At 43.4% G+C, this 13,986-nt stretch overlaps 1 protein-coding gene across 1 annotated transcript in view; it reads left to right on the plus strand.

Annotated features, from left to right (window-relative positions):
- Window positions 1-1,828: 1,828 nt before the first annotated feature.
- The window catches only part of LOC121579957 (transcriptional regulator ATRX), a 55,356-nt gene continuing 43,198 nt past the window's right edge, over window positions 1,829-13,986 (plus strand). Inside the window, exon 1 of the mRNA XM_041894974.2 lies at window positions 1,829-1,992. Within this exon, the coding sequence (XP_041750908.1) occupies window positions 1,985-1,992 (8 nt within the window). The 5' untranslated portion in view covers window positions 1,829-1,984. The remainder of the gene's footprint in view (window positions 1,993-13,986) is intronic.

Genomic DNA, 13,986 nt, shown 5'->3' on the forward strand with positions numbered 1-13,986 from the left:
GAGAGAATGCCAAGAGTGTGCAAAGCTGTCATCAAGGCAAAGGGTGGCTACGTTGAAGAATCTCAAATATAAAATATATTTTGATTTGTTTAACACTTTTGGTTACTACATGAGTCCATATGTGTTATTTCATAGATGTGACGTCTTCACTATTATTCTACAATGTAGAAAATAGTAAAAATAAAGAAAAATCCTGGAATGAGTAGGTGTGTCCAAACTTTTGACTGGTACTGTATCTCCACAAACAATAGCGGGACAGATAAGGCCACACAGCGAGCCAGAGGTAATTGCAGACACCTGTGGTAATCTAAAGTACCCAAAAGGGCCAAAAAGTGTCATAGTATCAGATACAGGATAAAACAGAACATGTTATAGATGTATTTATACTAGAACAAAAACACATGTACACAGGGAATGTGGTGTTAGTATAATTAACCCAGACTCTCAAATAGAGCAATAAAGGTGAAAAACGGCAAAAGAAAAGGAAAACATATACAATACTATATACATATGTAGAACCAGGAGAAATCTAGAAAACAACCAGATAGAGGTAAAGGTAACCTGTCGGGGAAGTATCGGGCCACTAGGGCCGTCATGAATACAGGACACCCTAATACCAGGGAGGGTGTGTGTGTGTGAAGCTAAGCGGCTAATACCAGGGAGGGTGTGTGTGTGTGAAGCTAAGCGGCTAATACCAGGGAGGGTGTGTGTGTGTGAAGCTAAGCGGCTAATACCAGGGAGGGTGTGTGTGTGTGAAGCTAAGCGGCTAATACCAGGGAGGGTGTGTGTGTGTGAAGCTAAGCGGCTAATACCAGGGAGGGTGTGTGTGTGTGAAGCTAAGCGGCTAATACCAGGGAGGGTGTGTGTGTGTGAAGCTAAGCGGCTAATACCAGGGAGGGTGTGTGTGTGTGAAGCTAAGCGGCTAATACCAGGGAGGGTGTGTGTGTGTGAAGCTAAGCGGCTAATACCAGGGAGGGTGTGTGTGTGTGAAGCTAAGCGGCTAATACCAGGGAGGGTGTGTGTGTGTGAAGCTAAGATGATGTAAACATTATGTACAAAAAAGTTAAGATCAGCCCCCAAAAATACACAAAATAGCACAATTGGTCAGTTCTGTTTTAGGATGGTTTTGGGAAACTGTGTGGGTGTTAGGAAACAAATTTGAAGATATTTACATACACAAGCCCTTACCAAGATGAACAGTCATTGGTCTATTATAATCAGATAATGTTGTGATGTGGCCAATAGTTCCATCCCACCTGAATAAACTGAAATTCCCTTTAAGGGTAGTTTAGTAATTGGTTGCTTGGTAGACTGTATTTTCAGAGTAGTTTCCCCAGTGCTAACCATTGCTCCCATAGGGTTAACCCACTTGGGGGAGATTGTAACCCTAGGCAAGGGTTGTTACTTGTTCCACTACCTACCCTCTTCATTCAGGAGAGTGAATTAAAAGCCAGAAACGCGTTTCTGATGGCACCATCCTACTTCTTGTACCAGTGTAGTGAACAAAGACTATGTACCGCCTCTATCGGCTATCAAACTTGGGTCTCCCAGACCATAGGCAGACTTGCTAACCGCTGCTCCAATAGAGGTAAACCCACTTAGGGAATATGGTAAGGATCACCCAAGGTTCTTTACAATACTAATGTGGCTCCCAGGCGTTGTGACTGAGATCATCTGCGCAACGCGAGTAGCCTACTATAAAAAATGTCCAGGAAAGCGGCCAATTTAACATTTGAAATCAAAATGACTGCAGCTCCGACCACACAGTACAGACTGGAACGCGCCCATTTTCAAATGTGCGCAGTCGCAATAATGAAGGTATCCGAGAAACAACGCCATTTTTGGGGTAGCTAGTCTGACAATTGCATTGTGTTAGCAACCTAAACAAAAATTACTTGCAATAATGAGGGCAATTGGGGAATTTTTGGGGAGTAAGCCCATATAGTGCCGGCCGTTTACATAAGGTGCCTTTGACCAGCGCAAGATGTCCAGGTAATAAATATATTAACTCTCCAGCTGCCCGAGCAAGCTACTGTAGCTAATCTGGCAAACCGTAGATAGCTAACCTGACCTAGCTAGCTAGCTGATTTGCTGCCTAGTTAGTTCTAACGTAGTCAGTCCTCACATTCAAGCTACTAGTCCTACTTGAACTTGTGACATTTACATAATTAGTACAGACATCAAGAGAGACCTAGCTATTTGTTTGACCAACGTTATTGTTTGATATTTATCTAACTAGGTAACGTTAACTTTACTGCTAGCTAGCTAGCTATAAATGAGTTCACACACGTACATTAACGTTAGCAAACGACCTAGATAGCTAGCTAATTGTTTTGTCTATGATCTGGGCCCGGTTTCCCAACGGCATCTGAAGGCTAACTTCAACGTTAGGACCATATATGGTGAACTTAGCCTTAAGATACTTTTGGGAAACTAAGCCCTGGTATTCGTTAGGGTAGTTCTCTAAAAACCTTAGGGTTTAAACGCAACAATTGCAAAGATTTCATTAGGCCCTAATCTAAGGATTTCACATGACTGGGCAGGGGTGCAGCCATGGGTGGGCCTGGGAGGGCATAGGAATCATAATTAGTTTATCGCCACAAAAGGGCTTTACTACAGACAGAAATGCGCCGGCCAGGTTGTGAGGCCGGTTGGACGGCATATGGTAGAGATATGAACATTCAATTCTCTGGCAACAGCTCTGTTGGACATTCCTGCAGTCAGCATGCCAAGTGTACGCTCCTTCAATTTGAGACAACAGTGGCGTTGTTACAAAACTGCACATTTTAGTGGCCTTTTATTGTCCCCGGCACAAGGTACACCTGTGTATTGATCATGCTGTTTAATCAGCTTCTTGATATGCCACACCTGTCAGGTGGATGGATTATCTTGGCAAAGGAGAAATGCTCACTAACAGGAATGTAAACAACATTTCTGGGATCTTTTATTTCAGCTCATGAAACATGGGACCAACACTTTACATGTTGCGTTTATATTTTTGTTCAGTATACAATTCCAACACTGTTTTAACGTTTAGAAATGTCAATCATCTTTCATATCAGCCAGAAATAATCTTTCAAATAAAAAATATACACTTACTGAAGCAGATTTGTACGTGCCTCCAGTTGGCAAACATCACTTCCTCACCAGTTACACTTACACAGGTGTTTGCGCTGATAGCTAATTGGCACAGGTGGTCGCCTCTGTGTACCTTCTGTAAACAAGTGCTGTAACATGGATATTAGTCTGGGTAATCAGGCTGTAATACACAATTAATTGGTATATACGGCCTGAAGCTTGCAAAATTGTACCTGTTCCTTACAAGCCAGAATGATTAATAAAATGACATTTAAACTTGACCGATTGTCTGTGCGGTTTTTCTTTTAAGTATTGTTTACCTGACTTGTTACGGTTGGCAGCGAGGTAAAGTTATTTTTACATTGGATATTTGGTTTTCTCGTCAATAGCTATTGAACAAAGCATACCGTGACAATGAAAATGGGATATTCTGAATCTGGAGGATGGAGAACAATGCACACTTTTTTTGAAGATTGAAATCTGAATAAAATAAATAAAAGAGATTCACACCATCCTCCCCTGATTCAAGAGTTGGTAAACAATACTTTCCTGTGGATATTTTGTCTCAGCAGCTGAAGGACAAACTGCACAGACAACCGGAGAGTGAGTTTAAATATAATTTTATTCAACATTCTGGCTTGTAAGGAACATTTTACATGATTTTGCAGGCATTAGTTTCAGGCTGTATATACCAATTAATTGTGTATTACAGCTTGATTAATCAGACTAATATCCATGTTACAGCGCTTGTTTACAGAAGACTGAAAGTCTTCAGTGGGCAAATGCTCACCTTCGATGGCAACTGGCACGCTGGAGAAGTGTGCTCTTCACGGATGAATCCCTGTTTCAATCAATCAATCAATCAATCAATTTTATTTTATATAGCCCTTCTTACATCAGCTAATATCTCGAAGTGCTGTACAGAAACCCAGCCTAAAACCCCAAACAGCTAGTAATGCAGGTGTAGAAGCACGGTGGCTAGGAAAAACTCCCTAGAAAGGCAAAACCTAGGAAGAAACCTAGAGAGGAACCAGGCTATGAGGGGTGGCCAGTCCTCTTCTGGCTGTGCCGGGTGGAGATTATAACAGAACCATGCCAAGATGTTCAAAAAATGTTCATAAGTGACAAGCATGGTCAAATAATAATCAGGAATAAATCTCAGTTGGCTTTTCATAGCCGATCATTAGAGTTTAAAACAGCAGGTCTGGGACAGGTAGGGGGTTCCATAACCGCAGGCAGAACAGTTTAAACTGGAATAGCAGCAAGGCCAGGCGGACTGGGGACAGCAAGGAGTCACCACGGCCGGTAGTCCCGACGTATGGTCCTAGGGCTCAGGTCTCAGTTGGCTTTTCATAGCCGATCATTTAGAGTTGAAAACAGCAGGTCTGGGACAGGTAGGGGTTTCGTAGCCGCAGGCAGAACAGTTGAAACTGGAATAGCAGCAAGGCCAGGCGGACTGGGGACAGCAAGGTGTCATCATGCCCGGTAGTCCTGACGTATGGTCCTAGGGCTCAGGTTCTCAGAGAGAAAGAGAGAACGAGAGAATTAGAGAGAGCATACTTAAATTCACACAGGACACTGGATAAGACAGGAGAAGTACTCCAGGTATAACCAACTAACCCCAGCCCCCCGACACATAAACTACTGCAGCATAAATACTGGAGGCTGAGACAGGAGCGGTCCCGGAGACACTGTGGCCCCATCCGAAGAAACCCCGGACAGGGCCAAACAGGAAGGATATAACCCCACCCACTCCGCCAAAGCACAGCCCCCCGCACCACTAGAGGGATATCCCCAACCACCAACTTACAATCCTGAGACAAGGCCGAGTATAGCCCACAGAGGTCTCCACCACAGCACAAACCAAGGGGGGCGCCAACCCAGACAGGAAGATCACGTCAGTAACTCAACCCACTCAAGTGACGCACCCCTCCCAGGGACGGCATGAAAGAGCACCAGCAAGCCAGTGACTCAGCCCCTGCAACAGGGTTAGAGGCAGAGAACCCCAGTGGAGAGGGGAACCGGCCCGGCAGAGACAGCAAGGGCTGTTCGTTGCTCCAGCCTTTCCGTTCACCTTCACACTCCTGGGCCAGACTACACTCAATCATATGACCTACTGAAGAGATAAGTCTTCAGTAAAGACTTAAAGGTTGAGACCGAGTCTGCGTCTCTCACATGGGTAGGCAGACTGTTCCATAAAAATGGAGATCTATAGGAGAAAGCCCTGCCTCCCGCTGTTTGCTTAGAAATTCTAGGGACAATTAGGAGGCCTGCGTCTTGTGACCGTAGCGTACGTATTGGTATGTACGGCAGGACCAACTCGGAAAGATAGGTAGGAGCAAGCCCATGTAACGCTTTATAGGTTAACAGTAAAACCTTGAAATCAGCCCTTGCCTTAACAGGAAGCCAGTGTAGGGAAGCTAGCACTGGAGTAATATGATCAAATTTCTTGGTTCTAGTCAGGATTCTAGCAGCCGTATTTAGCACTAACTGAAGTTTATTTAGTGCTTTATCCGGGTAGCCGGAAAATAGAGCATTGCAGTAGTCTAATCTAGAAGTAACAAATGCATGGATTAATTTTTCTGCATCATTTTTGGACAGAAAATTTCTGATTTTTGCAATGTTACGTAGATGGAAAAAAGCTGTCCTTGAAACAGTCTTGATATGTTCGGTCAAAAGAGATCAGGGTCAAGAGTAACGCCTAGGTCCTTCACAGTTTTATTTGAGACGACTTTACAACCATCAAGATGAATTGTCAGATTTAACAGAAGATCTCTTTGTTTCTTGGGACCTAGTACAAGCATCTCTGTTTTGTCCGAGTTTAAAAGTAAAAAGTTTTCAGCCATCCACTTCCTTATGTCTGAAACACAGGCTTCTAGCGAGGGCAATTTTGGGGCTTCACCATGCTTCATTGAAATGTACAGCTGTGTGTCATCCGCATAGCAGTGAAAGTTAACATTATGTTTTCGAATAACATCCCCAAGAGGTAAAATATATAGTGAAAACAATAGTGGTCCTAAAACGGAACCTTGAGGAACACCGAAATGTACAGTTGATTTGTCGGAGGACAGACCATTCACAGAGACAAACTGATATCTTTCCGACAGGTAGGATCTAAACCAGGCCAGAACTTGTCCGTGTAGACCAATTTGGGTTTCCAGTCTCTCCAAAAGAATGTGGTGATCGATGGTGTCAAAGGCAGCACTAAGGTCTAGTAGCACGAGGACAGATGCAGAGCCTCGGTCTGACGCCATTAAAAGGTCATTTACCACCTTCACAAGTGCAGTCTCAGTGCTATGATGGGGTCTAAAACCAGACTGAAGCATTTCGTATACATTGTTTATCTTCAGAAAGGCAGTGAGTTGCTGCGCAACAGCTTTTTCTAAAATTTTGAGAGGAATGGAAGATTCGATATAGGCCGATAGTTTTTTATATTTTCCGGGTCAAGGTTTGGCTTTTTCAAGAGAGGCTTTATCACTGCCACTTTTAGTGAGTTTGGTACACATCCGGTGGATAGAGAGCTGTTTATTATGTTCAACATAGGAGGGCCAAGCACAGGAAGCAGCTCCTTCAGCAGTTTAGTAGGAATAGGATCCAGTATGCAGCTTGAAGGTTTAGAGGCCATGATTATTTTCATCATTGTGTCAAGAGATATAGTACTAAAACACTTAAGTGTCTCTCCCGATCCCAGGCCCTCGCAGAGCTGTGCAGATCCAGGACAGCTAAGCCCTGGAGGAATACGCAGATTCAAAGAGGAGTCCGTAATTTGCTTTCTAATGGTCATGATCTTTTCCTCAAAGAAGTTCATGAATTTATCACTGCTGAAGTGAAAACCATCCTCTCTTGGGGAATGCTGCTTTTTAGTTAGCTTTGCAACAGTATCAAAAAGAAATTTTGGATTGTTCTTATTTTCCTCGATTAATTTGGAAAAGTAGGATGATCGAGCAGCAGTGAGGGCTCTTCGGTACTGCACGGTACTGTCTTTCCAAGCTAGTCGGAAGACTTCCAGTTTGGTGTGGCGCCATTTCCGTTCCAATTTCCTGGAAGCTTGCTTCAAAGCTCGGGTATTTTCTGTATACCAGGGAGCTAGTTTCTTATGACAAATGTTTTTCGTTTTTAGGGGTGCAACTGCATCTAGGGTATTGCGCAAGGTTAAATTGAGTTCCTCAGTTAAGTGGTTAACTGATTTTGTCCTCTGACGTCCTTGGGTAGGCAGAAGGAGTCTGGAAGGGCATCAATGAATTTTTGTGTTGTCTGAGAATTTATAGCACGACTTTTGATGCTCCTTGGTTGGGGTCTGAGCAGATTATTTGTTGCGATTGCAAACGTAATAAAATGGTGGTCCGATAGTCCAGGATTTTGTGGAAAAACATTAAGATCTACAACATTTATTCCATGGGACAAAACTAGGTCCAGAGTATGACTGTGGCAGTGAGTAGGTCCAGAGACATGTTGGACAAAACCCACTGAGTCGATAATGGCTCCGAAAGACTTTTGGAGTGGGTCTGTGGACTTCTCCATGTGAATATTAAAATCACCAAAAATTAGAATATGATCTGCTATGACTACAAGGTCTGATAGGAATTCAGGAAACTCAGAGAGGAACGCTGTATATGGCCCAGGAGGCCTGTAAACAGTAGCTATAAAAAGTGATTGAGTAGGCTGCATAGATTTCATGACTAGAAGCTCGAAAGATGAAAACGTCATTTTTTTTTTGTAAATTGAAATTTGCTATCGTAAATGTTAGCAACACCTCCGCCTTTGCGGGATGCACGGGGAATATGGTCACTAGTGTAACCAGGAGGTGAGGCCTCATTTAACACAGCAAATTCATCAGGCTTAAGCCATGTTTCAGTCAGGCCAATCACATCAAGATTATGATCAGTGATTAGTTCATTGACTATGACTGCCTTTGAAGTGAGGGATCTAACATTAAGTAACCCTATTTTGAGATGTGAGGTATCAGGATCTCTTTCAATAATGGCAGGAATGGAGGAGGTCTTTATCCTAATAAGATTGCTAGGGTGAACACCACCATGTTTAGTTTTGCCCAACCTAGGTCGAGGCACAGACACAGTCTCAATGGGTATGGCTGAGCTGACTACACTGACTATGCTATTGGCAGACTCCACTAAGCTGGCAGGTTGGCTAACAGCCTGCTGCCTGGCCTGCACCCTATTTCACTGTGGGGCTAGAGGAGTTAGAGCCCTATCTATGTTGGTAGATAAGAGGAGAGCACCCCTCCAGTTAGGATGGAGTCCGTCACTCCTCAGCAGGTCAGGCTTGATCCTGTTTGTGGGTGAGTCCCAGAAAGAGGGCCAATTATCCACAAATGTTATCTTTTGGGAGGGGCAGAAAACAGTTTTCAACCAGCGATTGAGTGCTGAGACTCTGCTGTAGAGCTCGTCACTTCCCCTAACTGGGAGGGGGCCAGAGACAATTACTCGATGCCGACACATCTTTCTAGCTGATTTACACGCTGAAGCTATGTTGCACTTGGTGACCTCTGACTGTTTCATCCTAACATCGTTGGTGCCGACGTGGATAACAATATCTCTATACTCTCTACACTCGCCAGTTTTAGCTTTAGCCAGCACCATCTTTAGATTAGCCTTAACGTCGGTAGCCCTGCCCCCTGGTAAACAGTGTATGATCGCTGGGTGATTCGTTTTAAGTCTAATACTGCGGGTAATGGAGTCGCCAATGACTAGGGTTTTCAATTTGTCAGAGCTAATGGTGGGAGCCTTCGGAGTCTCAGACCCCGTAACGGGAGGAGTAGAGACTAGAGAAGACTCAGACTCAGACTCCGACTCGCTACATAATGGGGAAAACCGGTTGAAGGTTTCTGTCGGCTGAATGAGCGACACCGGTTGAGCATTCCAACAGTATTTCCCTCCAGAAGCCATGAGAAAGTTGTCCGGCTGCGGGGGACTGTGCGGGGGGATTTATACTAACATTACTGTCTGTACTTACTGGTGGCACAGACGCTGTTTCTTCCTTTCCTACACTGATATTACCCTTGCCTAACGATTGCGTCTGAAGCTGGGCTTGTAGCACAGCTATTCTCGCCGTAAGGCGAGAATTCTCCTGTATATTATGAGTACAGCGACTGCAATTAGAAGACATCATGTTAATGTTACTACTTAGCTTCGGCTGTTGAAGATGTTGATGAACCATGTCCAGATAAAGCGTCCGGAGTGAAAAAGTTGAATAAGGGAAAAAAGTTGCGATGGAAAAAAGGAAAATAACGTAAAGTTGGCAGCTAAAACGCACAGGAAAAAAGACTCTTCTGACTCTTCTGTCTCGGGATAAACGTCCGGGGTGAAAAAGTTTAACGAAAAAAGATGAGTGAGGACAAAACTAAAAAGTTGGTAAATTTGTTGAACACAGAGATTGATTAAACGTTTATTAAAAGTAAAACGTGAATAGTTTGTTAGGTAGCCAAGTAGCAACAAACAGCAGAGCAGCACGGAGACAATGCGGAAGCACTGAACTGTTTCAACTGTACCAGGCAGATGGCAGACAGTGTAAGTATGGCGTCGTGTGGGCGAGCGGTTTGCTGATGTCAACGTTAAGAACAGAGTGACCCATGGTGGCGGTGGGGTTATGGTATGGGCAGGCATAAGCTACGGACAACGAACACAATTACATTTTATAGATGGCAATTTGAATGCACAGAGATACCGTGACGAGATCCTGAGGCCCATTGTCGTGCCATTCATCCATCGCCATCACCTCATGTTTCAGCATGATAATGTATGGCCCCATGTCGCAAGGATCTGTACACAATTCCTGGAAGCTGAAAATGTCCCAGTTATTCCATGGCCTGCATACTCACCAGACATGTCACCCATTTGAGCATGTTTGGGATGCTCTTGATCGACGTGTACGACAGCGTGTTCCAGCAACTTTGTGGGACAATATTCCACAGGCCACAATCAACAGCCTGATCAACTCTATGCGAAGGAGATGTGTCGCGCTGCATGAGGCAAATGGTGGTCACACCAGATACGGACTGGTTTTCTGATCCACGCCCCTACCTTTGATTTTAAGGTATCTATTACCAGTCATGTGAAATCCATATATTAGTGCCTAATTTATTTATTTAAATTGACTGATTTCCTTATGAACTGTAAAATCATTGAAATTGTTGCATGTTGCATTTATATTTTTGTTTAGTGTAATTAAAATGATACAAATATCAAAGCAAAAATGCAACTAATGCTAAAGTACCAGCCTCTGCCATATGGACACATTGATACATTGGCGGTTAAATAGCCTAAATGACCGCATGGAACTCAGAGATGGCCAATGCAGCCGTTGGCCTATAACTTCCATTGTCAACTAATCAAAATGCAGAAAGCCGACATAAAAACAGTAGAAAATATACTGATGAAAATTCTGGTTCTTTCAATCACATTAATCTCTCTACTCGGCATGTCTGCCTTCCTTTCTAGCTCTTTACTTGAGCTATCCTAGTAAAGTGCAACATTGTATCAAATCAATAAACTGGATCTGGCATGAAGTTGTCTCCAGTGAACTTGCAATATTGTATCAACTAGCCTATTCCAGGCCCTCAGTTTCCTGCACCAGTGAGCTTGGGACAGACAGCTGTTTTTGTGCAAGGGAAAGGTATTTTATGATGTTTCCACTGGTATATATATATATATACAATCATCGGATGATGATATTTTGCTCTTTCACACCAGGCTTGGTGATTATCGAGAGGGAGAGATTATTGGAAAGTTTTGTCAGATAGGCCTACTGTGTGGAACGATTAGACTGTCATGGATGTAAAAACAAAAAGGTGAAGAAAAAATGACTGAGAAGCTCAGCTTATTAGTGGTGGACGTAGTGACAGACAATCAGAAATCAAACATCTCCAAATGGGCACTTTCCTACATTTGCGTGCAGCAGGCCAGCTAGGCTACTTCTTGCGTGCTCAGGCGCGCGCTCCCTCAAAATTAGCAAGACCGAGAAACCAGACCCATGCTCATTGCTCACATGGAGCACTCCAAACAAAAGACAATGAAAAAATGGACAACTCGTAAATGAAGGTTATGAAATAAACCAAAACGTGTTTCTCACAAGTGTAGCAGGTTGTGCACTCTGCAAACAATGTTTCCACTCCGAGAATGAGAGCAGTAAATGACTGTATGCCTAATTAGTAATACAATGCCTTAACAGAAATTAATGCAACCAAATGACAGGGACTAATGGTACATATTTTTATGTCACCAGTTTACTACTGGTGACATATGTAATGGGGAATAGTTAAAATGAGCAATCAAAGGGCAAACAATTCACATAAAATAATACATGCGGAAGAATTGGCGGGAGACCGCTGACTGGATTCTGGAGAGCTGAGTGCATGCATTCTGGAGAGAGATGCGCCTATAGGCTGTCTTCGCCACACACCCCTTGTCTCAAAATTTAAAATTATACTCCAGACACATTATCTTCACACACATTTTAGATACTTTTCACTGACAGCCGCAACTCAATAATAAGCTAGGCCTTTTGCCACGCGCTGCCTATGAAAGAATTCCTCATATGCCATTTTTCTCCTGTTTTATTGGTTTTCGTATAAACTTTATTTCGTTGTCCAGAAGCCAAATGCACAATCCTAGTCTTATTAGCAACCATCCTAGTTATTGCATATTTACATTCACCCTCTTTCTAAGCTTCTAACTGAGATTTTCATCTATGTCATATACAGCTCGCATTAGGTGCGCTGTTTAGAATGGTGTTTTTTCCTGTGAATTGCATTTTGGCAAATGTTTGAAAATGATGTTTTATTGGCTGCTTCATTACAGGAGTTACATGTTTTGTTAAGATGAGTTACCATAATCTATACTGAACAAAAATAAACGCAACATGTAAAGTGTTGGTTTCATGAGCTGAAATAAAAGATCCCATACATTTTCCAAACAAACAAAAAGCTTATTTCTCTAAAATGTTGTGCACAAATTTGTTTACATCCCTGTTAGTGAGCATTTCTCCTTAGCCAAGATAATCCATCCACCTGACAGGTGTGGCAAATCAAGAAGCTGATTAAACAGCATGATCATTACACAGGTGCACCTTGTGCTGGGGACAATAAAAGGCCACTAAAATGTGCAGTTTTGTGTCACAACGCCACAGATGTCTCATGTTTTGAGGGAGCGTGCAATTGGAATGCTGACTGCAGGAATGTCCACCAGAGCTGTTGCCAGAGAATTGAATGTTCCATTTATCTACCATAAGCCTCCTCCGTTGTTTTAGAGAATTTGTGAGTACTTCCAACCGGCCTCACAACCGCAGACTACTTGTAACCACGCCAGTAAAGGACCTCCACATCCGGCTTCTTCACCTGCAGGATCGTCTGAGACCAGCCACCCGGACATCTGATGAAACTGAGGAGTATTTCCTTCTGTAATAAAGCCCTTTTGTGGGGAAAAACTCATTCTGATTGGCTGGTCTTGGCTCCCCAGTGGGTGGGCCTATGTCCTCCCAGGCCACCCATGGTTGCACCCCTGCCCAGTCATGTGAAATCCATAGATCAAGGCCTAATTTATTTAAATTGACTGATTTCCTTATATGAACTGTAACTCAGTAAAATGTTTATATTTTTGTTCAGTATAAATGTGATTTCTGTCATTCTGAGCACCGTGGGTGGACACCCTAATGGGTCTGGTAATTTTCTCAAATGGCCGGTAAATTAAAATCTTCCTGGTCACGTTGTCCACCGCCACATTTTCCTAACGGAAATCCTGCTTCATGGAGATATGGCTGTGTGGAAACACTAACCCTATAAAGGTGTGTAGTAATTTAAAGGTGCTACACAGGATATTTTTGAATTTTTATTTCAAAAAATGTCCAGAATATAACTAGTGCTAATAGTGGAATGATAGTGTTTCACATTATTACTTACCCACCATAGTTGTGATTGGCTGTGATATTCGCCTATTGATTTCTTCCGCCGGAGCGGCATCTGTTGTCAAACTGGGAAAGCTGTTTTGACTTTGTGGATGTGTTATTTAGTGGAAATCTCACATTTTCTGGTTGCTAAAGTTCTACACTGTCAATTTCAGTTAGAGAAAACAAGCACTGGATAATGTAGGGAGTCATTGTACCATTTAAATCGCTGTGAAATACACTACATGACAAAAGTATGTGGACACCTGCTTGTCAAACATCTCATTCTAAAATCAAGGCATTAATATGGAGTTGATCCCCCCCCCCTCCTTTTCTGCTATAACAGCCTTCACTCTTCTGGGATGGCTTTCCTCTAGATGTTGAGACATTGTTGCGTGGACTTGCTTCCATTCAGCCACGAGCGTTAGTGAGGTTAGGCGATTAGGCCTGGCTTGCAGTCGGTGTTCCAATTCATCCCAAAGGTGTTCGATGGGGTTGAGTTCAGGGCTCTGTGCAGGCCAGTCAAGTTCTTCCACACCGATCTCTACAAACCATTTCTGTATGGACCTCGCTTTGTGCATGGGGGCATTGTCATGCTGAAACAGGAAAGGGCCTTCCCCAAACTGTTGCCACAAAGTTGGAAGCGCAGAAGCATCTAGAATGTAATTGTATGCTGTACCGTTAAGATGTCCCTTCACTGGAACAAAGGGACCTAGCCCGAACCATGAAAAACAGCCCCAGACCATTATTCCTCCTCCACCAAACTTTACAATTGGGGCAGGTAGCGTTCTCCTGGCATCCGCCAAACCCAGATTCGTCCGTTGGACTGCCAGATGTTGAAGCGTGATTCATCACTCCAGAGAACGCGTTTCCACTGCTCCAGAGTACAATGGCTGTGAGCTTTACACCACTCCAGCCGAAACTTGGAATCGCGCCTGGTGATCTTAGGCTTGTGTGTGGCTGCTCGGCCATGATCTTGTGCTGACGTTGCTTCCAGAGGTAGTTCGGAAC

This window comes from Coregonus clupeaformis, chromosome 13 (assembly GCF_020615455.1).
Source record: "Coregonus clupeaformis isolate EN_2021a chromosome 13, ASM2061545v1, whole genome shotgun sequence".
Taxonomy (NCBI): Eukaryota; Metazoa; Chordata; class Actinopteri; order Salmoniformes; family Salmonidae; genus Coregonus; species Coregonus clupeaformis.